This window comes from Hibiscus syriacus, unplaced genomic scaffold (assembly GCF_006381635.1).
Source record: "Hibiscus syriacus cultivar Baekdansim isolate YM2019G1 unplaced genomic scaffold, ASM638163v2 tig00110569_pilon, whole genome shotgun sequence".
Lineage (NCBI taxonomy): Eukaryota > Viridiplantae > Streptophyta > Magnoliopsida > Malvales > Malvaceae > Hibiscus > Hibiscus syriacus.
Window position 1 is genome coordinate 520,416 of NW_024062784.1, and position 27,208 is coordinate 547,623.

The 27,208-nt window shown below is 34.4% G+C and overlaps 2 protein-coding genes, 1 long non-coding RNA gene and 2 pseudogenes across 3 annotated transcripts; 2 read left to right on the forward strand and 3 right to left on the reverse strand.

Moving 5' to 3' along the window:
* Positions 1-4,335: 4,335 nt before the first annotated feature.
* On the reverse strand, positions 4,336-6,281 carry LOC120132505 (annotated as a pseudogene).
* Positions 6,282-8,837: 2,556 nt separating this feature from the next.
* LOC120132626 lies at positions 8,838-13,389 on the reverse strand (annotated as a pseudogene).
* Positions 13,390-14,670: 1,281 nt separating this feature from the next.
* LOC120132504 (oxalate--CoA ligase-like) lies at positions 14,671-17,255 on the reverse strand. The gene is made up of 4 exons (XM_039149244.1): positions 16,524-17,255; positions 15,387-16,431; positions 15,207-15,310; positions 14,671-15,066 (listed from the first exon to the last, which is right to left on the reverse strand). Exons 1-4 carry the CDS (start codon positions 16,722-16,724, stop codon positions 14,848-14,850), a joined length of 1,569 nt encoding a protein of 522 aa, XP_039005175.1. The 5' UTR covers positions 16,725-17,255; the 3' UTR covers positions 14,671-14,847.
* A 2,998-nt stretch (positions 17,256-20,253) lies between these two features.
* LOC120132506 (glutathione S-transferase T1-like) lies at positions 20,254-22,474 on the forward strand. The gene is made up of 7 exons (XM_039149245.1): positions 20,254-20,398; positions 20,493-20,566; positions 20,729-20,789; positions 20,864-20,917; positions 21,259-21,338; positions 21,752-21,957; positions 22,123-22,474. Exons 1-7 carry the CDS (start codon positions 20,334-20,336, stop codon positions 22,336-22,338), a joined length of 756 nt encoding a protein of 251 aa, XP_039005176.1. The 5' UTR covers positions 20,254-20,333; the 3' UTR covers positions 22,339-22,474.
* Positions 22,475-25,236: 2,762 nt separating this feature from the next.
* Positions 25,237-26,325, forward strand: LOC120132507. Its single transcript, XR_005517007.1, has 4 exons — positions 25,237-25,484; positions 25,568-25,651; positions 25,927-25,986; positions 26,086-26,325. It is a non-coding gene; the product is annotated as an uncharacterized LOC120132507 (long non-coding RNA).
* The last annotated feature ends 883 nt before the right edge of the window (positions 26,326-27,208 follow it).

Genomic DNA, 27,208 nt, shown 5'->3' on the forward strand with positions numbered 1-27,208 from the left:
AGTGAAGATGGTGCTATTTGTTCTGAATTGACTCTCAAGCCATCATGGCTAGATCGAATTAAAGAATTGCAAGCTATGGATGAAAAGTGTTCAAAGAAGCTACAACAAACAAGGAATGGAGAGTGTACAGATTATAAGATAAAAGCTGATGGGAACCTATATTATCATGGGAGGCTAGTGATTCCAGATGACGATGAGTTAAAGAATGATGTATTAACGGAAGCTCACTGTAGTCCATTAACGATGCACCCAGGAGGAAACAAAATGTATATGGACCTCAAGAGTCGATATTGGTGGCCAGGAATGAAGAAAGACATTACAGAATTTGTGTCCAAATGTTTGACTTGTCAACAAGTCAAAGCTGAGCATCAGGTTCATTCAGGATTATTGCAACCAATGACGATTCCTCAGTGGAAATGGGAAAACATAACGATGGATTTTGTAGCGGGGTTACCTTTAACTCCAAATAAAAGAGATTCAATATGGTTGATTGTAGACAGATTGACTAAGTCAGCCCATTTTATTCCGGTACGAACTGATTTCTCTATGGACAAATATGCCGAGTTGTATATCAGAGAGATTATACGGTTGCATGGTATACCTGTTTCTATAATTTCTGATCGAGATCCTCGATTTACTTCGAGATTTTGGAAGCCTTTGCATGGAGCATTGGGAACTCGATTGAATTTTAGCACATCATTTCATCCTCAGACTGATGGACAATCTGAGCGAATGATCCAAATCTTAGAAGATATGTTGAGAGCTTGTGTAATTGAATTTAAAGGATCGTGGGAAAAATATTTGCCACTTGCCGAGTTTGCCTACAACAATAGCTATCAGTCGAGTATTAAAATGGCTCCCTATGAAGCTCTTTATGGAAGGAAATGTCGTACGCCTTTGAACTGGTACGAGCTCAAAGATAAAGAAGTGCTTGGTCCTGAGTTAATTCAGGAAGTAGAAGAAAAGGTCCAAATAATTCAGAGTAATCTCAAAGCTGCAGCAGACAGACATAAATCATATGCAGATCTAAAAAGGAAAGAAATTGAGTTTCAATTTGGAGATAAAGTGTTTTTAAAAGTGTCTCTATGGAAGAAGGTGTTGAGGTTTGGTCGAAAAGGAAAATTGAGTCCTCGGTTTATTGGACCATATGAGATTGTAAAGAGAGTAGGACCTGTAGCATATCAGCTAGCTTTACCACCTGAGATGGAAAAGATACATGATGTCTTTCATGTTTCAATGCTTCGAAGATATAGATCTGATCCCTCTCATATCGTGACACCAGAAGAGATTGAGGTTCGACCTGACTTGACTTATGAGGAAGAACCTGTTCATATATTAGCTTACGAGGTGAAGCAACTAAGGAATAAAATTATTCTTTTGGTCAAAGTGTTATGGAGAAATCACAAAGTAGAAGAAGCAACATGGGAACGTGAAGAAGATATGCGACATCAATACCCCCATTTGTTCGTGCAATGAAAATTCGAGGACGAATTTTCTTAAGGGGGAGAGATTTGTAACATCTTAAATGACAGGTTAGTGACTAAATTGTAAACATTCAGAATTTGGTGATTAAAGTAGAATAATTATATAGTTTAAAAATAATTGTTAGTAAATATGAAATGAATTTAAGGACAAAATGGTCATTTGCAAGGAAAAATAATAATTAAAAATTTTAAGGGGTTGTATTATAACCCACGTGGGGCATTAGTAGGAAACAAATGTTTCCAGAATCCTCTCATCTCTTCTTCCTTCTTTCTTATCTTTACTCTTCTCTTCTTCCAAACGTGAAGACCCAAGTTTAAGGTAAGAATCTGAACCTTGGTAGTTTCTTTGATTTTTAACTTGGAAATTGAAGTTTGGATGTTATATAAGCTAAAGGAAAGCTTATATGACATTAAGACAACAAGATAAGTGTTTTAGAGATAGATTTGGAAAATGAGTTTTAGATGAAATTTTGATATGGATGAGTTTTTGAAGGTTGAATAAGATTTTTGACTTGTCATCAAGCTAACTAAGAAGTATGAGGTGTTAGAATTCAAATTAGAACATGTTGGAATTTGGGTTAGATTCTTAAATTCTACATGGAGAATTAGATTTCTAAGTTTTAGAAGTATTTAATGGATAATAATTAGTTTAAGTAAGAGTATGCAAGTTAGGAAATAAGAAAGGGGATGATATATGAGGTATTAAGCTGAAAAGAGTGGATTTTCGGGCATAAAAGAGGATTCTAGGCAGAGTGCATCGATGCACATTCATAGTGCATCGATGCATCAAGTTTAAAACCCAGAAATTATTTGAAGGTGTATCGATGCATTTGTAATGCATCGATGCACTCTTTTAAAATAGAAACATCGAATGCAATTAGTGCATCGATGCATAAGTCATGCATCGATGCATCCCAGTAATAATACAACATCGAATGCATTTTATGCACCGATGCATCAGTAGTGCATCGATGCATACCTTCATTAAAGGATGAAATTGGATTTTCTCTGAGTCTAAGGAATGATAGGTTAGAATATATTAATTAGTATACTGATAAGTATCATTGAATTACTATGTAGATATCGAGCCTAAACGAGTTCAGGAACAATCGAAGAGTTAGGATTGAAACAATGAAAGCGAGGCCAAGGTGAGTGCCTATTTTAAGGGTGGTACAATGGAATAAGACTTGTGATAAGTCTAATCCTATGTTGATTTTTATAGAACAATAGTTATGAACATGCATACATGATAATTATTATGATACATGCATAAGGTATATGCTCATATGATTTGATAAATGATATATGTGATATGATAAGTGACATGAGCACAGGAACATATGAAATATAAGAATGATGCCCATAGTATACGATATGAGAACTATAGGTATAGTTGGCATGCCAAGAGTCGAGGGTTTCATAGGTCCTTCGGGACCACTCATAGGTCCTTCGGGACAAATTCACAGGTCCTTCGGGACAAATTTCATATGCCACTCAGTGGGACTTATACGAGCTGTGGTGACAGCAATAGTGCACAACCTCAATTTACTCGAATACCTTGAGTTCTCAGTAATGTACATGGGCTTATAGAAAATTATCAAATGTAATTGCATTATTATTGCTAAATGTTATATCATTGAATGGATAGATTACATGTTCATATTTATAAGGAATACATCATCATCATATTCATATGCCTCACTAAGTCTATGACTTAGCGTGTAAGTGATTTACACGTAGGTACAGAAAAGTAAGAAGATCGATCTTAAGAGCAGCAACGCAGCATACCATCATTAGGGGATCAAATCAGAAGTGAACCACAAAGTATGTATTTTTGTTGTATAAAGTATGTTGGCATGTAATAAGTTGTTAGTTACGAACGCTCTGATCGACTTTTATAATGTTTTGAATGTAATTATATAAGTGTATAGTAATGAATGGTTGAATTTGTTTACGAATTTTAAGTGCATTGTTTATACATATTTATTGTTAGCAAATACATTTTTTTTACCTCAAAATTTTATACTGAATATATTTTAATAATATGTTATCTTATTTTCCTAAAATAAGTTCAAATGTTTTGTTATTTTATAAGGAAAATTATTTTAAAAAGGTAATGTCACATCTCGGACTCGTACTCGGGTCGGGTACGGGTTAGGGGTGTTATAGGGGTACAAGGTATAGAATGATGCAATTGAGCAACTTCGAGTGCTAAATTGATGTGAAAACACGATAAGGGTGAAAATGATAAATTAAGTCTACTACAAGGACAAAAGTTACCCTTTTACCTACATATAATTCTTTGATATCATACAAATAGTTTTTCATACTCAATTTCATAAATGAATTTTTTGTGTTGTTAACGAGATTCTCAATTTCATGAATTTCATATAATTATCCTTTTAACTATTAAGTTAATTTGATTCGTGTATTTTTTATAAGTTTTATGGGTTAAAATTAAATATTTATATAAATTACAGAATATGAATTTTCTTTAACTTTTTGTGGGGTTATTTGGGTCATATTGTCATTTTGTATCATGTTTTTAAAGTTTAGGAGTAATTTGATTGGATTTATTAATTTTTAAGGATTGGGTTATCAAAATTACGTATAAATATTATTTAAAAACAAAACGTTTAATAAATGTAAAAAATACATAATAGTATACATGAAAATCAACAAAATACATATTTTCTAATGGAAAATGAAATTCAAGAAATAATCCTTTATTTTGCACATTAATCCATAGGTCCCTCTAGCATGGGTTATCCCCATGGGAAAGAATGGTGATAATATCTAAAGTCTAGTACATATATGAAAGTGTCCGTTCGGAATCCACGGCAGCTCCGATTTAAGTCCGGGCACGGACGAGCGGCGACTGAGGAGACAAGATGCTCGGTGACATACTGAAATCGTCCATTCTTCGAGATAAGCTGAGCTTAACATCGTCGATGATCACCCGCCACAGTTCCATCTCGGCCTCAAACGTTTTCTCTTTCAGGAGCTTACACAGATCCATCCATATGAACAGCCCGGCGTTGCTCTTCAATGAACCGATACCGATTTGCTCTAATCTCCAAGTGAAGTACTTGTGCCTTTTGAGCAACCTTTGTTTCATTTCGTCGATGAACTCGTCGACGAAATTGTCGTCCGATAGCATCGAGGCGATTAGGTGTTGTGTTTGAGACGATACCAGCCCGAAGCTCGACATTTTGCGGGCGCAGTTCATGACTGCGTTGTTGTATGAATATACGATGCCGATTCTGAATCCGGGGAATCCCATGTCCTTTGAGAGACTGTAAACGATGTGGATCAAATCACGGTTGCATTCTACTTGTTCGATGATCTCCGATATGCTGACGAACTCGGGCTCCGTGAAAACTGTGGCGGTGTATATATCGTCGCCGATCAAATGGACGTTGTTTTTGTTTATGAAGCTTATGATGTTCTTTAAGGTATCCTTGTCCATGAAAGTTCCCAATGGATTCGATGGATTGGTTATGAGTAAACCCTTGACTTGGAGTTTAGATTCTTGTGCTTTCTCATATGCAGCTTCCAATGCATCAATGGTGATCTTGAAATCATTGGCACTCTCACAAACGACGGGAACAAGTTCCACCCCAGTTCTCCACTTCAAGTCCCGATCAAATCTGCAATGTAATGCCATATATTTAAGCCTTAAACACGTTGAAAGCGATTGCTCAATGGTCGAAGTTCAAACTCGAACTCGAAAATTACTCTGGATAGTAAGGAGTAGGAACCAGAAATGCTTCACCGGGATCCGCCAAGCAAAAGGCAAGTATTTCATGAGCACCAGTGGCTCCGCCGCTCATAACGATCCATTCGGATCGAATTTTACTCTATTTCCCCTCACTTTCCCCAAGAATTTTGCAACAGCCTGTTGGAAGAGTAGCACAGGTTAATTCAGTCCATAAACCAACACACACACGGCTTCCTCGTCCATGTAGGGCGTTGAAAAAAAAATTTTACTTATAGGGCTCTTCCCAAATTATTTCGTGAAATGAGGTGTTTCGTCAAATGTTTCATAGGTCGCCAAGTGCTCATTGCAATAAAATCTCCTCTGTTGCAGTATTTCTTTTCTATTCCCTCGCTGTTGCAGTTTCATATGTCGCCAAGTGTACCATAGATCGCCGTGTGTTTCTAGAGAATTATGGAGGTCGCCATGTATTTCTGGAGACATATGAGGTCACTGTAACAATCATCCTACTTAAGCAAATAATTGTTCGACTGTAATTGAAGAATTTTTTTTCTTCCATTGCATTATTTAAACACTTTTGCCCACACGCACATGCATATATGCTGTAATAATAATCATAAATTTGCCATACTTGTCTGAACTCAGGCAAGCCATGATAATCCTGGAAAAGTGCAGCCTCCTTGAATTTGTTCACACCTTCAGCAGTACACAGGGAAGCTTCCGGGTGTTCCATGAGCCACTTCTCAATGAAATCAAAGCAAAGCTGGAGGTTCAAAGAGCAAGAACAGCAAGGGTTTCCATTAGAAAAGAAGACCTACAAATCAAAAGGTGTAAAATCCATGGAGATTTCGAAGTACCTGATTCTCAGCTAGTCCCATCTGAATAACACCATCTGGTCTATCGACGGGATGAAAAGGGTTGGCCTCGTATGCTTTCCACCCATCGAAATAAGCAGAGTTTTCACCATGGCCATTGCCTGTTGCAATCTTGGAAATGGCTGCCATCTTGAACAAAAAAAGGAATGTTTTTTATCCTCGAGGAAGGAAACAAATAGTTACAGATCGGAAAGAGTAGATCAGTTATTGGTGATGGGTTTTGTGTCTTGTTTTGGCTGCTGCGAGCTCTATTTATATAGTATGTTGTGATTATCTGTGTATAGGAAAGTTCCATGAAAGTGATGGACTACTACGGCTGCTCTGACAGGGTTCGGGATTTGGTCGGGTCTCCATCCATTAAACAAATCTGCTGTTGTCTCTTACAGAGCAAAAGTGCATGACAGGGTGTACTCGTATATGTTTTAAAATATCATTGAGTTAATTGCATCATATGTCTCCAAACTATAACTCTCATTTCCAATTAGTCCTTAAACTTTTAAATATTCTAATTTCATCCTCAAACTATGACTCATATTCTTTAAACTTTTGAACATTCCAATTTCATCCCCAAACTATGAATCTCATTCTAAATTGGTTCCCAAACTTTTTGATCTAATTCCATACCCAAATCCAACCAAATATGTAATACATTTCAACCATAGTTTAAGCTAAATTTTATTTTTAAAACATAGAATAATATAACTAGGCCTAATTATTTTATTAACAAGAGATGTGATTAGTAAATATGTACAATTTAGGATAAATTTGAAATATTCAAAAAGTTTGGGGACCAATTTAGAATGAAGATCAAATTTGGGGATGAAAATAAAATATTCAAAAGTTTAAGGACTAATTTAGAATGGTAGTCATAATTTAAGGATGAGATTGAAATGATTAAAAGTTTAGATACCAATTTAAAATGAGGGTCATAGATTGGATACATATGATGAAATTACTCAATATCATTGAAGATAAGAATTCACATTAAAATATCATTGAAATACTAAATTTCTTACTCATATAGTAATTAATCTCATGCAAAAAGGTAATTTCCCCCTGTATACCTAATTTATCACTTTTGCTCTTATCATATTTTCATATCAATTTAGCCTTCGAAGTTGTTCAATTGCATCATTTTATACATATTCCTAAATTAAAACCTTGAATTACAAACTCTAAACCATAACCCCATGACCCATACCTTTAAACCTTAAACCCTAACTTAGGGTCTATAATTTAGGAATAGTGTATAGAATGATGCAATTAAATAACTTTGAGGATTAAATTGATATGTAAATACGATAGGGGTGAAAATGATAAATCGAGTATACTACAGGGGTAAGACTTAATAAAGTAGTACCCTATAGTCAGGGACCATTTGTGTGCTATATCATTTTTTAAAATACAGGTAAATTATAATGTTGTCTTTTTAAAATTTTAAAAAAATTAATATGACATTAATACAATTTATCATCTTTACAAATAATTTGTTTCACTCTTTAGAACGTGAGGTATGATAATTATATAAAGTTGAATCAATCCCCTTATGCAATGTTTGAAATGGTAAAAGCATAAGTTAATGAGACCTTTTCAAAAAGTTTATTATATATACAGAGAGAGAGAGTTCTAAGATTGTATTTGTTATGTCTAATTATAGCTTTGACAAAAGTTGTTCCATAATCATATGAAAGCTATGTATTTGATAAATTTAATATGAAATTTTCACGGACTGGACGATTTCAGTATTTTTAACCTTTTAGGTCTCAAGTTCGAACGTTGCGTAGGTAGGATATGCACGTTCATTGTTAAATGATTGATGATCTTTAAATAGATATTATCTTATATTTATCATAAATTTATAAAAAAACAATTAATATAAAACTTTAAGTATAAAGCAACTCAAAATTTAAATAAAAATACGTGACAGTAGTTATTGGATCATTTTAATGAAGCATAATATTAATTTTGAACGAATCTTTAAAATTTAAATTCAATTTAATTTAAACCCAAATTAATTATTTTAGAAAATTTATAACTTTTTTTACTAAACCTAGGGAAAGTTCAAGGACTATGGTTGTGATTTACCCATTTTCCCTTCCATTTCAAGGGAGAAAATGGCAGAAGAAAACATTTTTTGTGTGCGAGAAAACTCGATCACGTATACTCAACCTTGGCCAACAAGATAGTATACCTTGACCAACAAGTTTGTTTAAAGGATTGCAATTTCATATATATTCTGAGGGGACGTACACATAATTCTATTTTAGGAGAGAACTTGAACTTTTAAAATTTTAAGGGAGTGAACTTGAATTTTAGGGCGAAAATAAGTTTTCAATACAAAATACATATAAAAATTTAAAATATTTAGTAATTTTAAAATTTCAGGAGACGACTGCCCCCTGTCTTTCTCGGTCCATCCCTGTATGTTTTCCTTGCAGGCTATTGTAATTTGTACATGATTTATCGATAGAGGGTAACATATTTTAATTATTCATTTATTATTATTTAAAAATTTAAACACAAATATAGTTATAATTACAAACAATATAGTTCATACTATTTTTCGTGACATTAATAAAAATGTAATCTTACATCAAAATGAAATTTCTTAAAATCTCCACGTAAAAAAATTCAGAACATCGTCACGGGAAGGTCGAAAAATATATGTTTATTTATACAAGGAAACAATGATCAAACACCCAATAATGAGATTTTAAAGCTCAAATCTCCCATGAAGGTTCAAGTGTGCAAGTATTTCCATCATTGGTCTTCCTCGACCGTTTGAGCCTCGGTTCCGGCCCTCTCGGCTTCATGATCGGATTCTTCTCCTTCTCTGTCCGGGGTTTTCTTCATTGAAGTCGTTTTCGTGAGGTGAGTGTAACTTCCCTTCTCCTTGAACAACTGGGAGAAATGGTGCTTGCAGTAGAGGAAGCCATCTAACGCAGCATAGGAGGATGTTGTAAGGAAGCAACCCCCATGAGCACGCCTGAAGCAGTTCTTGTGATATATTTCTCCTTCCACGATCACCTGTGATCGATTTCCCCGATCATATCTTCGTATTCATGTCTAAATTTACGTCGAATATCAAAAAATAATAATCTAATGACAACAGACCTTTTCCAATGGGTAGCAAATTTTCTTGCAGACTCCACATTTGTCATGAGTGCCTGAGAACATGGCTGCAACTTTCCTCGGAGCCCTTTACTGTAAAATAATATGTATATTCATATCCACATTGGAAAATAATACCAATTTTTAACCAAGTTTAGAGTTTACCAGTCCATTTGGCTTAGGATTATCTGAAAAATCATTAAAAATCATGGTTAGCCGTAATTATGTTAAATAGGAATATATGTATGCGTAAAGTATACAAATGGTCCCCGTGTAACATCCAAAAATAAGGACTAGTGTCTTAAATGTAAGTTTTGGAAATTTGAAGTCTAATTTCGAAAGATTAGAAAGTTCGGAGACTTAATTAGGAATATTTTGAGGATTATTTGGTAAATATGTAAGGAGGTAAGGGTAAATTGATCTTTGTAAAGAAAGATTTTTATTATCTCTTTATAAAAGAGATAACCACGTGTAAATGGGAAAGAAAAGTCTGGAGATATGAGGTTCAATTTCTTCTTATTTTCGTGTCTTCATGTATAAGGTGAGTTGGATTTAATTTGCTTGTTTCTTCAATTTTATGGTTTCTTTTGATTCTTGAGTGATAAGAAAGAGTAAGGGAAGATTTATGGTGACTTAAAACTCTAAAATGAACAAGTTATAAGAGATTAAGAAAAATGAGATTTTAAGTGAATTATTGAAATAGGAGTTAATAGATTTTGAAGCTTAATTTGACTTGTCAAGGGTCTAATTAAGAAGATAGAAGCAATAGAATTGGAATTAAAACATGTTGCAAAGTTGGTATAATTCTTGAGTTACATACGAGGGATAGAATTTTGAGGTTAAAGATGGTTTATATTGATATAAATTGGTTTAAGCATGTGTATATGAGTTAAGAACATGAAAGGGGATGAAAGATGAAGCATTTGAGTTGATTTGAGTGGATTTGCGAGCACGAAATGGAATTCTGGGCTAGTGTTCATCGATACACATTCAATATGTACCGATGCATCAAGGGTAAATTCCAGAAATAATTCAATGTGCATCGATGCACAGGAAGTGCATCGATACACCCCTTAAAAATAGAAACATTGAATGCCATGAGTGTACCGATGCACAATTAGTGCATCGATGCACCCCCTTGAAATTGAAATATCGAATGTAATTAGTGTATCGATACACTATAGAGTGTACCGATGCACTTCAAATGAAAAATAGAAGTAGATCTTTCTTATAGCTTAAGAAATCAAGGATCGAATCATAATATTTAGAATGCTAATATGTATACATGATTTTGTAGATATTGATCGAGAGTAAGTCCCGTAATGATTGAAAAGTTATAATTGGTCAAGAAGAGAAAGTAAGCCATAGGAGTAATTGATAGCAAGTGAGGCACAGGTGAGTGCAACTTATTTTATAGAATGATATGGAAATTGGACTTGTGATAAGTCTATTTCCGATAGTTAAAGTGCGTGAAGTCTTGATTATAAGTAAGTGAATGACATGAAATGTATGTATGTTTGATTATATGAGTGGATATGTTTTTGTATGTGTTATGTGGCTTATGTGAACATATGGTTATGAGATTAAATAGGTAATCATAGGAGAATATGATGAAAGTGAATTCATGAGAAACAATAGCAACTAGATAAACATGTGTAAAGGCTATATAAACAATAGAGTCATATGATTTAAGGAGAATTGAAGAAAATTAAATAATATATATGAATCTAATACATGAGAAGACATAGCCATGTGACATGTGAATATACTTGAATAATACATGTTATGTGATATGAGATTATGTGACAATAAGTTATATGATGTGAATAATATAATAAGAAGATAGGTGATAAAAACCGTGAGCCTATATGAATATGTGTAATGAATGTGATATACTTGATGTATGAGAATCATATGAGAATAAGAGATGACAATGAGTTACATGCCATATGAACACAAGAGAAGTGTTATAAGCTAAGTGACATATGATTATGAAATCATATGAAAAGTGAAATGTACATGTGAATATGTGAAGTGATATGAATATAATACCCATGTTATGTAATATAAGAACTAGTGGTATAGTTGGCATGCCAAGAGTCGAGGGTTTACCTATGTTCTACGGAACATATGGACAAAATTACCTATGTCTTTCGGGACATATGGACAGTATACCTATATTTTAAGGAACATATGGACAGTTTACCTAGGTTCTTCGGGACCTATGGACAGTTGCCGAGGTTCTTTATGACCTCTGGATAGGTCCTTCGGGACATTTATACGAGCTGTGGTGATAGCATAGTGGTGCACAACCTCAATTTATTCACATACCTTAAGTTCTCACATGTGTACATGGACTAATAAGAGATAACATTGAATACAATGTATGTGATATATATATGTGTTTTGTGATATGAATTATATGATATGATATATGTGTGTTAGTGATTATTGTATATGTTATAAGATATATGATATGTACATAATGGATCATATAAACAAGAGAATAGAAATATGAATGGTAATAATATGATAATGATAGGAAAGAAGATAATTATATACATGTGTGGATTTGATATATGAATAGATATATGTTTGGGTATGATGTGATAACAGTAATTGTTCATGCATGATTACAAGTTATAGTTTACATTATATGTTTATGGCCTCACTAAGTCATAGACTTAGCGTGTAAGTGATTTACACGTAGGTTTCAAGAAGAGTAAAGAGCAATGTGAAGCAAGACATGTCAGTTCTCCTTACTGAAGGTCAGATCAGAAGAGAGGTAGGTAATATGTATTTTAATATATAAAGTTCTAGTTGACATGTATTCAAAAGAATATATTGTATAAGCTTTGAATAGTTCTGTAAACATTTTGAATAAGTTATATGTTATAAAAGTTTTAAATTACTCACTATTTTATACAAGTAAATGTTTTGAAATGTCAATGTGACACCTCGGATTAGTATCCGGGTCAGGTACGGGTTGGGGGTATTACACCTCGACTATAGGATATTGCTTTATTAAATCCTCAACTATTAAAAGTTACAAAATGGTCCTCCAACTATAGAGTGTTGCTTTGTTGAGCCCATTGACTATTAAAATTTACAAAATTGTCACTCGACTATTCATTATGTTCATCATTTTTCGTTAAAAAAGTGACAGTCGTCTGAAGTGACATTTCCATGATGACTGAAATATGATAGTTGTTTGAGATTTTAGGATCATATTTTATTTTATCACAATCAGTATGTTAACGTTCATCTCAAAATGCCGTAAATTTTTTAACGAAAAATGACGAATTTGGAACATAATGAATAGTCGGGTGACCATTTTGTAACTTTTAATAGTCGAGGGACTCAACAAAGCAAATTCTATAATCAAAGGATCATTGTGTAACTTTTAATAATCGAGAGACTTAATAAAACAGTATCTTAAATACAAATATATTTATGGGTAAAGTATACAAAACGTCCCCCAAATATAGGATATTATTTTATTAAGTCCCTTAAATATTAAAATTTACAAAATGGTCCTCCAACTATAGAGTGTTGCTTTATTGAGTCCATTGACTATTAAAATTTATAAAATGGTCACTCGACTATTTATTATGTTCCAAACTCGTCATTTTTTAACTGAAAAGGACTATTTTGGAACATAATGAATAGTCGGGTGACTATTTTGTAACTTTTAACAGTTGAGTGGTTCAACAAAGCAACAGTCTATAATCAAAGCACCATTGTGTAACTTTTAATAGTAGGGGAACTTAATAAAGCAATATCCTTTAGTTGGGAGACCATCTATGTACTTTACCCATATTTATTCATTTGATAAAAATCTAACCTTTGGATGTACAAGTGCCGGTCGCCTTGCAGACTTGCTCAAAGTGAGGCTTGCAATAAAGGACTCCATCCCTCGCACAGTAGGTGCTCATCTGTTCAAAAACATAATGAGCTGTGATCATCCACTTTCATACCAGATCAAACCATGAAGTTCATCGGATTATCGTCTTCAAAAACATCGTAGGTCGTCGGTTCAATCACCGACATAAACGTACATACGTACCACTAGAAGTCCATTGCATTTGGTGCACCGGAAGCAAGTCTTGTGATAAGGGGCTCCATCGGCGGATATCATATCGTAGAAATGAACGGTCTTGTCGCAAGACCTGCATTTCTCTGTTGTCCCACTGAATGCCATCTTGTTTTTAACGGTGGGGTACTAAAATGAAACAAAAATAAACATTAGGTATGATTTTAAAAAATTGAAACTTTAAGTACTGAAATGTACTAGCTAACACACTAAGAATAGCATCTTGTTTCCATGGTTGTTTGCTGACCAAGTTAATATATATAGGATAATTATTCTATGGGTAAAATACGTATTTAGTATCTAAATTATCAATTTTGATCCATTTTAGTACCTAAATTTTCATTTTTTTTCAAAATCATATCTAACGTTTAGTTTTCATTTGATTTTAATACCCGCCGTTAAAAACTTACCGCATTTAGTACCTAAACTATCAGTTTTGGTTCATTTTAGTACCTAAACTTTTAATTTGTTCGAAACTTAACGTTAAATTTTGATCCAATATACTAAAATGAAACAAAAACTAAAGTTTTAACGGTGGGTACTAAACTAAAACAAAAATTAAACTTTAAGTATGATTTTTAAAAAAATTAAAAAATTAAGTACTAAAATGAATCAAAAATAATAACTTAGATATTAAATACGTAATTTACCAGTGTTTCATATGTCAATGTAGGATTTTCACCTCAATCGGTGGGTTTTTGATATTACCACTAATGCATTAACTTCATGGTGAAATTCGATCGGATTTCTAATTTGGGATCTACTATATTTGTTATAGTATTTAACGAACTAGTTACGTTGAGGTGACTAGTTCGCCAAAATAATATTTTTTTTTATTTAAAATTTTCACCTTGAGGTGAAAAGTTCTAATAAAATATAATGTTTTTATTAATTTTTATCACATCGGAGATAAAAATTTGAAAAAAAAAATTTTTTTATTAAAGTTCGTCACATCTAGATGACGAGTTCTATATACTATAATAAATGTCATAGATCCCAAATTAAAAGTCAAAATACCCTAATTCCTTAATTTTTTTTGCTAGGATGTCGTAATAGGCCAAAATTGCTTCAACTTCATATTATCAAGTGGATTTAGTATATAAAGAAATATTATTTTCTCTTGAGGTGTCGAATTTGAAATATTATATATATATATATATATTATGAATAATTAAAAAAATTAAATAAATAATTAAATATTAACTTATAATCCCAATAAATAACTTTTTAGAGAGACAATACATATAAAATTGGCAAGCAAAAATATTAGTAGGTCCATTGTTATGGTACTTAAATTCAATAGACATAATAATTTTAATTAAAAATTTACTAAAAATAATTTCAATTCAAACCCTACCGGATAATAATCAAATTGAATTTGAATATTACTATTAATAGATTGCGAAACAATAGAAAAACACAGATTTTAGGAATAACATTTATGTTCCATAAGATACTGTGAATATACGATACAGCATTGGAAGCACCTATGAATCAAGTAATAACCAGATCCTTGCCGCCAAGCAAAGATCCAAATAAGTATTTATAAAACAAAAGAATGGTGAATCAAGCCCCAAATTTGGGAACTTTGGCAGCTGAGATTTGAGCCAAGAAATGCTCCGCCACGATCCTGCGCTGGATTTTTCCGGTGGCGGTTTTCGGAACCGAATCGGTGATGAAAACTTTCTTCGGGACCTTGAAACTAGCTAGATTCTTCTTGCAATATTGCAGGACTTCTTCCTCTTTCAAGCTTACTCCTTCCTTTGGAATCACTGCACAATTTATCTACACGTTTGGAACAAACAAAAGCACCACGGAGGAAGAAGAAGGTGTTAGAGACAAAAAGCTCATATTTTTCCAGAATGGGTTTCGTTTGGTTAGACGGAAATGGTTCTTTTTGGCATGAAAGGAGATGATTGATGTACCTCTTCCCCGTATTTCTCGTCAGGAACACCAAAAGAAACTGCTTGTGCAAGATCGGGATGAGCCAGCAGCACTGCGTCCACCTCAATCGGTGAAATTTTCTCACCTGAAAATTGATTCAAGTGAACAAAGCGAACAAAAACTAGTGAAAGATTACGAGTTTTTTCAGCATTAAATCGTACCTCCACGGTTAATGAGCTCTTTGATCCGACCCACAAGATGCAAGTACCCGTCGGAATCGAGAAACCCGACATCGCCGGTGTGGAACCAACCGAATAGAAAAGCTGTTTTATTAGCCTCGGGGTTGTTCTTATAACCCTTTGTCACGTTCAATCCTCTGATGCAAACCTCTCCTTCAGCACCAGCCGGTTGAAACTCTCCTTTTTCGTTCAGAATCGCCATTTCTTGACCCACGGGTTTCCCGACCGACCCGGGTTTATGCGGGCCGCATTCCGGTAACGGGTTCGACGCCATGAGATGAGAGGCCTCGGTCATGGCGTAAGCCTCGAGAACGGATGCGCCGAATGCCGCCTCCAACCGAGCCAAAATACTCGGCGCCAATGATGCGCTGCAGCTCCTGATAAACCTCAGCTTGGGGTAAGATGGTTCCGGCTTGCTCTCGTGGCGGTCCAATATGATCTGGTGTATAGTAGGGACAGCAGTGTACCACGTGGCGTTGTATTTAATCATGTCCGTCCAAAACGTCGACGCGGAGAATCTCCCGGCGGCGGGTAGAGTCACGGCGGCCCCGGAAAGGAGTGAACTGAGAAAGCCGGCCAACAAGCCATGTACGTGAAATAAAGGGAGCACGATGACTGTGGAGTCGGACTCGGTGAGTTTGTAAACCGATTTAATGTTCAAAACAGAGGTGGCTAGATTGAGCTGAGTCAAAGGGACGCCCTTGGGGCGGCTGGTGGTCCCGGAAGTGTGGAGGAACAGGGAGATGTCAGCAGGGTCGTTTACGAGTTGGTTGACTGAGTCGAGATTTGACTCGGGGTTAGAGGAGAGAATGATTTTGGAAGTTCCGTCGTGGAGAGCGGCGGACACGTGGGGGATGCTGAGCTTGGAAGCCGCAGCTTGAGCCGGCTTGATGCCTTCGGCCGGGACTAATAAAAGCTTGGATTTTGAATCCGAAAGGTAGAACTCGAATTCCTCCGCCGTGTAAGCTGGGTTTAACGGCGCGGCGGTTGCTCGGCAACGAATTACAGCCAAAAACATTATCACAAACTGCAAAAAAAAGGAGAGAAAAAAACAAAAAAAAAACAATATTACTCATCATTACTTAATAAAACAAAACGAAACGAAAAAACTAGACGAACCTCGACGGTGTTCGGGAAAGTAAGAGCGACGACGTCACCGGAACCAATCCCGGACGCAACGAGTAGAGATGCGGCATGATCAACGAGTTGTTGAAATTGGGCATGAGTTAAATCAAAATTTCCGGCCACCGAAACAGCTCTCCTCAAGGGAAACTGTGCCGCAGCTTTCTTCAATAATCCTGTCAAAGTTACGGTCTCCATGGTCGGGAAAAAAAAGGATAAGAAATCAACAATTTGGTAATCAAAATCCGTCGATGAATGAAATATTCTGTTTGGGGCGAGAGAGTTATAAAGGAAACAAAGAGGGAGGCTTCAAGCGGGGAAGGTGGCGACTGGTTTGACGGTCAGTTCGGCTGTGCTTAGCGTTGAGAGGTGTACGTATGTATCGGCCATTCTTCATTCAATCTGCACTGTCCGATTCAATCAACTGGTTTGTTTTCCTTTTGCCACGGCGGTTGATTGGTCCTCGGTAAGAATATCAGATGGGGCCCGAGCTAAAGGGCAATGGAATTATGGGAAGGAAACAAACAGGGAGGTTCCAATCGGGGGAGGTGGCGAAGGTCAGTTCGGGTGTGCAACTTGGCGGCCATTATCCATTCAATCTTGCACTGACCGGTTCCATTAACTCATCTGTTTTTTGTTTGCTTTTGGCTACGGCGGTTGATTGCTGCCTGCGAAGACGATCAGATGGGTCCCGACCGAGCTCTCCCGTGTTTGCTTACGACACGGAGCTTCGAAACGACCATAAAAACGTTATGGGTCTCTGTCACTAATTTGTTCTTTTTCTATAAATTTCATCAGTTGCTACAAAGAAAACTACCTATAGAAGGGTCTTAATTAGGGCCATAAACGAGTGGAGTCGGTCTTAATTAGCGCCGTAAACTAGTGAAATTAAGTTCGTGTTGTTAAGTTCGACTCAAAAGCTCAAAAGTAATATTTGACTCTGTTTGAAAATTCATGAATCTAAAATTTTTAAGTTCGACTCAAACTCAAAACCATGAATTAATTTTCATAAAAGCTAAAAAAATTTGAAATAAAAAAATCTTAAACTTAATTCGATTGTTAGCATACATTAGTCTAACTATTTGTAGTTAGTTAGTTTTTCTGTTTCAATAGTTGGTTAAGGTGTTTTACCTAGCTTATATAAAGCTGGTTTTCCTTTTATTCAATATACACTAATAAAAGAGAACTTTTATTGATCCTTCATCGTTATATCGATTAAAGCTCAAACTTAATTTAAATCTTAAATACATAAAAGTATTATATTATATTTTTTAAAAATATCAACACATAAATATTAATAATATTAATAATTTATTTTAAAATAAAATAAAATCTTAACATATTATATTTTCGAGTTGTTCAAAACTTTTCGAGTCAAGTATCAAATAATTCGTTTCGACTCATTAAGAATTTGAGTTAAATATCTATCAAACTGTAACCGAATTAATCTCAAGTAACTCATGATCTGTCTCGTCTCATTTACAACACTAATCTTAATGATCCCATGCAACACACAAATGCTCATTCATCCCATCACATTTGTCTATGCAACAATTGTACACACGTATATCAACGATCTTCTTAATACAATCAATAAGATCATCAATCGATCGGATATCTCCTCCAAAATATCTATAATTTCGTTCCTCTCAAATACAATAAAAATATCATGTCCGAACGAATTTAAAAATACACACAATAACAGTTTTGTCATTCAAATTATCTGTAACTCACCTAATTATATTCTCCCGATATTCTCATACGAATAAGTCTATCTTTCATTCCCAGTTTATCCGATATAGTCATCTAAACAATAATAAAATTCTTAGGACATGAGGATTTTTTTTACCACCGCACCCTAATTTTTTTAGTTGTCCTTTTAGTTATAAGGTTTCGTCTCGATTAATTTGGATCGATTCGTGTCACACACCTGAGTTTGGTGGGTTAGTCTCTCAACAGAGATATTCTGCATGTATAAGACTTAAACTTGAAACCTTACTTGAACGAATTAAACTGTTTACCACTTGAATCTTTTCTCTAATTTATGCTACCTTGATCCTAAGCTTTAATAATTTCCTCACGCTCCAACTAAAACGAGACTTACACTAAACATATCAATAATCTTCTCCCTTAAAAGCATACTCTTTAACTCAAATCACCCAAAGAGAACCATCAGTTAAAATATTCTTTTACAAGAATTAATATTATAAAATAATAATATTTTTAATTTTTAAAATTTATATATTTTATTAATTTAATTTTAATTTAAAATAATTTAATCAGTTTAATTTTACATTTAAAAATTATATTCATTTCGTTATCATTTAATTTTAAATAATTTTATAAATTTATCATAAATGTCTAAATGATATCCTTAAATACATTAGTTGAAACAAATAAACTTAAATTTTGAATTAATTAATACTTTCATCGACTAAAATTATATTTTATTATTGTTAAGTAAAATAGTGCGTTTCACGAAAAGATAATTCAAAGTCAAATTGAATTGAGGGAAATTTAGATAGGATTAAATATAAAAATAAGTGTTTAAATTATAACATTTTTAATAAATATGTGTTTAAATTATTTTTGAATGATATTGGTGTCTAATGTTACAAACGCTATTATTTTATGTGTTTGGGCAATCAAAGACGTTAATTTTTTCCGTTAAGTGAAAAATGTCACAATATGATAATTTTAAAATTTATTTTGAAAAAAAAATTATTAATAATATTATTATATTTATAAAAAATCATAATTTCTCTCGAATTATAAAAAAGCCCCGAAACCCCTATAATCCCAAAAGCCTAACTTTAACCCACCGTCGTCTTCCTAGTCATATGTCATCATAGTTGTTGTCGATTGGCCATCTAAATCGGGTGGGATCGCGATTTTCATCTTAGGGTTCACGATATATAAAACGTCAATTCACCATTAATCGATCACGATTTCATAGGGGTTTTGGTCGGGAGAGGTGAGGTCGGGTGGAGTTTTGTCTAAGGCAAAGGTCGACGGTCGATGTGGGTTTAAGGGTTGAAATGAAGGTTTTCAAAGTTTTGATATTATTTTAAAATATTTGTGTTTTTTAAATATATTTTTAATGTGGGCATGTTCCACTTGGAAGGGAAAATCCCTGCTTTCTTCCATCATGAACCTTGCATTCTATGCTCTTATCTATACCTTTTGGGACGAACGCAACAAACGCCAGTTCTAAAATCGTTCTAGAACTGCCCAAGACCTTCTCCATGCCATTAAGGAGACTGTGAGGTTACGATTGAGGGATATGACTATAAATATGAATGATAATGCTAATATCTCTCTTGTTGAACATTGGGAAATATTTTGATTTTGATTCTTCTGTGAGTAGTCTTCTTTTGTAATATGAACTCTGAGGTTTTGTAATCAGGTTTTGTTATTGGGTAATAAAAATTTGAATTATCCAAAAAAAATAATTTTAATATTATAATTTTAAATAAAATTTTTAAAATTATCAGATTGTGATACGTGTCATTTAACAGAAAAAATTAACGTTATTGAAGGTCTGAAACTTATAATCATAACGTTTGGTACCGAGATGATTTAAAAAATAGACACCTATCGGTGAAATACGCTATAGTTTGACCCTTATTTTATAGTTAAAGCCAATTTAGATATTAAGGTAAAAATAAAATATAATTTCAGGGGGCAAACTAAACGAAGAACCGATCAAACACCGCATTGTCAATGTGCAGGTGAAGAAATGAAATGAGCAAAGGGAAAGCAAGGAAGATAAGCGAGAAATAATAAAGCAGAGAGAGAAGTATAAAGATGAAGCTCAAAGTATATGCAGATCGCATGTCTCAGCCAGCCCGAGCTGTCATCCTCTTCTTAAAGTACTTTCTTTTTCGACCTTTTTTTAACCAATATCCGGGTTTTTCTTCTCCTTTGAAATTTTTCTTCACTTCTTTTGTTTTTTTGGTAAATTAGGTTAAATGGTATAAACTATGAGGAGGTCAGGGTAGATATCGCGAAGCATCAGCATTTAACTCCTGAATATGCAGGTAGTCGTTCATTCTTCCCCTTAAAAATTCACTATTCAAATTATACACCAATTTGTTATTAATCATTTGAGTTGTTTCATGAGATTTTAGAAATTTTGAATTATTGGAAGGAATTGACTAATGGCAGTGTGTTCTTGTTTTATTTCAATGATTTTGTTGCAGAAATTAATCCCATGAAGCAGCTGCCGGCCATTGTTGATGGACGATTTAAGCTGTTTGAGAGGTAATTGAAGTCCCCCTTCTTGTTCCCTTTGTTCAAAGATTCCATATATGTTAATTTTTTTCTTCTTTTTGCAGTCATGCTATTCTTATCTATCTTGCTTGCTCGTTTCCTGGAGTTGCAGATCATTGGTAAGTGTAATTTCTTTTTCTTTTGCTGGTTATTTGTTATTTATGTTCTGTTTTACACGGTATCTTCGACGAACAATATAGCTGATTGTGGACATGGATACTCATTTATTGGAATTTGAATTTATGGATGGCTGAACAACTTCAATGGTATGTCGATGGGTTGGTGTTTTACGATGTAACATTGGAAGGATTAACTAACTTATGTGCCGGTGTCAGTGTGCTTATGTGTTACTGAAATTATGCAGTTCAATCTTGGGATTATTGATATAATTTAGCATATTTTCCATTCGGTTCGGATATGCCACCCTGATTGTTAGATGTTTTCGTTTCTGTGTTTCAAGGTATCCGGCTGATGTTTTCAAGAGAAGTAAGATACACTCGGTGTTGGATTGGCATCACTCCAACTTACGTCCTGGTCCAGGTGTATTTTTAACGCTGCAATGGATCAATCTCTTTAAGTTTTTCGTGCTTGTTCGCGGTGATTGGTAATTGAGGTGGTAGGATAACGTTGCTTTGTATATGCATTCTTGTTTTATAATATGTTGTTTCCTTTGTGGATCAATGCTATTACGAATAAGGGTTTCAAGCATTAGATCAGTGCACTGCTTTCCCTTGCTCACAACATTGGGCTATCCGAGATGCTAAGACCTATTTTGTACTTCTGGCTTCTCCTGCATTATTATATTTGTGTTTTTTTGTAAACATGGATTCTTTTTGGTTATCTATATCGATATGTAAACCTTGTATGTAAATATGCTTGTGTTGTTATGCATATCAACGCTTCCTTTCCTCTCGTGAGATATGGCTTTCAAACTCGATGCTTCTATTTTTCAGTCACAATTGTTCGTAATACTGTTCTGGCGCCTGCGCTTGGCCGTCCATTCAATCCAGAAGCAGCTGCTGAAGGTGAGAAATTTTTGTCCGCATCTTTGTCAAAGATAGAGTCTATTTGGCTCAAGGATAATGGCCGTTTTTTGCTCGGTGGGAACCAACCATCTATAGCCGATCTTAGCCTTGTTTGTGACATAATGCAACTCGAGGTATATTTGTTATGAATCAATATTTTTGCCCATATCTGAATTCTTTATTGTTTTCATTAGCATTACTTTGGCGAAACATAATATTCTATGATAAAGATTCAGCTGTGCTCCCATGGACTTATCTGTGTTTCTTCCCGCGTGATTTATACAATTTCTTCGGTGTAGCTTTTGGATGAGTCGGATCGAGACAGGTTATTGGATCCTTACAAGAAAGTTCAGCAATGGATCGAGAACACAAGAAACGCTACGAATCCTCACTTTGATGAAGTGCACAAGATTCTGATGAAAGCCAAAGAAAAACGGCATAATCAACGGTTAAACGGAGCAAATAATGGATGGGGTGGACCCGAAATGAAAAAAACTTTGCTTTCGAAAATCTGAGAAATGAAGAAACTGCATTACTAGAATGTATCATAAGAACTTGTGTTGTTTCAACTGTTACCGGAAGCTCTCTAGTTAGCTGTTTCATTCGAACTCGAAGTGAATGCCGGATATGTGTATGAACATTCATTGATCGGGTCTTCTAATCTTTTTATACAAATAGATGTCACAATAATAGATGATGAGTAACACTTTTTTCGTTACTTATGGTTGTTTTGCATTGCTGTTTAAATCCGAGACCTTTATGAAAAATAATACTCTCTTCTATCACTAAAGTCGTTCAACGGATTCATATATTCTTACTTCAAACACAAACTAAAATCTAGTGCTAAAACTAAAAGATTTTAAAATTTGATATTAAAATCGATACAAAACTTAAATTTGATGACTAATATATAATTGGGTAAAGTACACGAGTGGTCCCCTGATTACAAAGTACTGATTTATTAAGTCCTTCGATTATTAAAAGTTACAAAATCGTCTTCTGACTATAGAATATTACTCACTTTAATATAAATATTTGAATAAAACAATTAAAATTTATTACTTAAAATACAGACTTATAACTAAAACATTTTATATATAAGCCTTTTACCATTACACAGAATTAATTGTGATTTTTCAAGGAAATAATCTTTTTTACTATTTAATTACAAGACATTATTTAAAAAAATAATCCTCAAATCGCTCACTTAAGAATATCTCACATTCTTCAAATCATGTATAAGGACCTCACATTTTACGGGACATGAGATTTATCCTACGTGGAAGAACTTCTCAAATAATCAAATTTAATATTTACAAAAAAATCTCACGTACTGCATTTAGCAAAATCTCCAAGAAATTGAAGCGGCAGAATAAGTTATCTCGTTGTTTATAAAACCCTCGCGTTCTACGAACTAATTAATTGAGAAATACCTTTATTTATTCGGTCTCTCAATTATTAAAAGTTATAAAATGATCATTCGAGTATTCATTATATTCTAAACTCGTCATTTTCCTCTAAAAGTCAACAGTTGTTTTAGCTGTGTTAACATGATGAATGAGATATGATAGTCGTTTGAAATTATAGGATCATATTTTATCATGGCACAATCAAGATGTTAACGTTCAGCTCAGAATATCTACTTTTTAACGGGATAGGACGAGTTTGAAACATAATAAATAGTCGGGTGATCATTTTGTAACTTTTAATAGTCGATGGACTCAACAAAATAATACTCTATAGTCGAAAAATCATTTTGTAACTTTTAATAGTCTAAAAACTTAATAAAGTAATACCCTATAATTAGATATTATTTATATACTTTACCCTATATAATTTATCCAACAACTTAATCAGGCTTATTATCTGATAAAAATAAAATAATTACAATAATTCCATGGATCATAGTATTAGATAATTATAAATTATATATTAAAAAAATAAAAAGTAAAGTTTCATAATATTAGGGTCATGTTTTTTGTCAACTCAACTCGTCTCGAAAATATGTATCCTTCACCCAAACCTGACCCAACCCAAAAATTTTATATCCTACATTCAATTCGATTTGATCCGAAAATATATATCCTCCACTAAATCCGACCCGATCTGATTTTTTAAATATAAATTTGATCCGACCTGATACAAATTACTAATTCAATTAAAATAATAATAATTTGATCCCAAAAATGTGTACAGTGACTTTCTTGCCTATGTTTACATTTTTTTTTGGATAATTAGATTATTATTACCCAATGAAAGCAGTAACTGCTTCAAATCCAATACAAACAAATAAGCATAAAAAAGGGGTCACAAAAAATCATACTATACCCCAAGAATTACAAAAAGAAAGATTAGTAATATCCAATCTATTGACAACCCTATTGCTAAGTTATATTCCTACAATTTTTTTGATTGAGGCCAGAATTTCGTCTTCGGATCTGCAGGTTCCTGGAAAAAGTCTTCGATTCCTTTATTCCCATATTGTATAATTGAGATTGCACCAAAAAAGCTTCAATATACTAGTAAGCAAGGACTTGCCTTTCCATGTGTTATATGCCCAAGTAAGCAGATTAGTCCAGGTAAGAAGAGGTTTATAAATACCTGTGAGCTGAAGAATAGAATTCTAGATTGAAGCAGTTATTTTACATTCAACAAAGAGATGGTTTCTGGATTCCCTTGCTTCGGAACAGAGGATGCACATATCATTAGTTTCAATTCCAAACCGTAGCAGCCTATCCTTTGTAGGAAGACGATCCAAGATAACCATCCAAGAGATTAAGCTAAACTTGGGAATGTGCAATGAAAACCAAATCAGTTTATGCCATGGGACTTTACCATTTTTCTGTCGAACCTCTTCCCAAATCAGTTTGGTAGTCACAGCTCCGGAAGCAAGAAGAGGTCGAGCAACTGCTCGGAGTTTCATGATTTTCCTTAGGATCCAGCTTGAGTTCTTCGGTTCTTCCATGTGCCAGAAATCATGATCCTTAATGAGATAGTTGAGGATCTAAGCTACCTAAAGGGAACCCTCCCCTGCAAGTAATTTCTTTATGAGTAGAAGCATGCATGATTTGTTCCATGACTTGATGTCCTTAAGACCAAGCCCGCCTTCCGACTTTGGGGTGCAAATTTTACCCAGCTAACTCTAGCTCCCACTGCTGAAACGTCAGAACCTTTCTAAAAATATCTCGAACAAATTTGTTCGATTTTGTTAATAACAGATTGTGGCAAAACAAGTTGCCTACACCAGAAGTTTGCCACACTAAAAAGAACTGTTTTGATCAACTCCAATCTGCCAGCGTAACTTAGCTTCTTCCTGGACCATTGATAGAGTTTGACCTTGATCTTGTCTAAGAGAGGCTGGCAGTCTTTGACCGAAAGCTTCCTTGTAGGGATATCTTTCTCTCTTTTTTTATAGTAGGGATATCTTTCTCTCTTTTTTTCCCCAAATGATGATCAATAGGAATAGGTAGTTGTTGATTAAAGAGATGCTATGAATTGCACAATATTTATTGTTCTTCTTCATTTGCAGGGTAGCAAGTCTTTTCAGTGGCCAGATGCTGCTGTTTCTGCTGTAACTGCACTTGAAAAGGCCTCATATGATGGTTTTTCACCTGACATGAAATATAACCAGCAGTTACGGCAGCTTGTGTTCAACCTGAAGGTCGAGAGCTTTCTTCTTATGAGCCTATATGGATATCTTCCCTTGTTTCAATTTAAGATTACATTCTTGTTTCTTTTTCACAGAACAACTCATTGCTAGCTTGACGTCTACTAAATGGAGAATTGGAACCTTCAACAATTCTTATCACGACACCTGCTGAGTTAAAGGTATAGTCTATTAGGGTACCGTTGACTTCTAAGCTTTCATATCAGTTTAAAAGAGTGGCAACTACCTCATGTAGGTAGAAATGCGTTGGCTCTTGAACATGGTTATCTATTGGCCATTTATTAGCCTGCTAACTGGTCTCAATATGTCAAGGACTTGACAAATTTTAACCTTACAGTTCTTTGTGACTAGTTCTTTTATGCCACTATACTTGGGTTCTGGGGGCAGCCCACTGTGAAACAGAGTATTGTATTGTGAATAATGTGTTCAACTGTAGGAGGGTTTAACTGCTGAAGAGACGGCCAAAAAAGAGCCTGATGAATTTGTGCACATGCAGGTCATTCTCTCCGCCTAATTCAAGAAAAGAAAATCTGATAACATTTTTGTTAACATAGTTGACATGTGCTAACTAATCGTTCTATTACTCGTAAAGCAGATGACTGATGCCCGGTGCTCAAGATGCAGTGAATTTAAAGTCTGTCTAAGGGACATTATCCAAGCTGGACATGGAGACCGCTATCAGGTTATCTCATATTTTCTTCTCTGATTCCGTCACTATTACTAAGAATCAGTTTGGATTGCTATTACAGTAATCAAATTGAGTTAGTACATCTTTGTTTGTGTTTCACTCTAGAGTCTAGATAGTCATGTAAATGCACACATTTCTAACTTGTTTATGTACGATATTCGAATAACCCAAACTACAGACTTGGATCTGAGATCCCTGTGCATAATGTTGTCAACTTGATCATTTGTCTTTGTACAAGATTTCATATATGACTAGAAGTTCAGTAACCATGTCAAGTTAGAGGACCATTGTTTTTTGGATAGAGATTACATGTTTATAAGAGCATCATTAGACAGGTATATATCAGGCGTGCAAGATGGTATTGTAAATCTTTCCTTTTCTGAAATAGATGGACACAAAAGTATCATATCAGATTTCTTCTAGATATCTTAACTTGAAGGACAAGCTTTATGACTGTAGTTCTTCGGTAAGTATTGGGTTTACCGGGCTGGAATATTTCACACAGACCACATTTTCTGGAAATCTTGGGGTAACTGCATAGTGACCACTTTTTTTCTTGAATATATATTGTGATATTTGTTTTCATCTATAACCATTAAACCTCCATTAAATTTCCATTTCCATTTCCATTTCTGTTGGATGTATTGCGTGTGGAAATTCGTGGTATGCTTCCAGAGATGAAGCATCTTCACTTACAATAGAGCCATCATCGAATTCTGCCAAGGGAGTTGGTTCGGGACAACCAGCCAAGGGGAATCCTGAAATTCCTGAGAAGAAGTCGGTTAGACCTTCTGCCAAAGGTGTTGGTTCGGGACAACCAGCCATGGCGAAGCCTGAAATTCCTGAGAAGTCAGTCAGCCCCCCCGAGAATCAGAAGCTACGAAAAATGTGTAGTAGGAAAATTTTTCTGGTGTTCCGAGCAAAATTAACCTTTTGTACAGTTGAATGTATGCACATCAATTAGAAATAATCATATAAATATACACATATATTTATATTAAGGTTAGCATAGTTATAATATTTCAGCAAG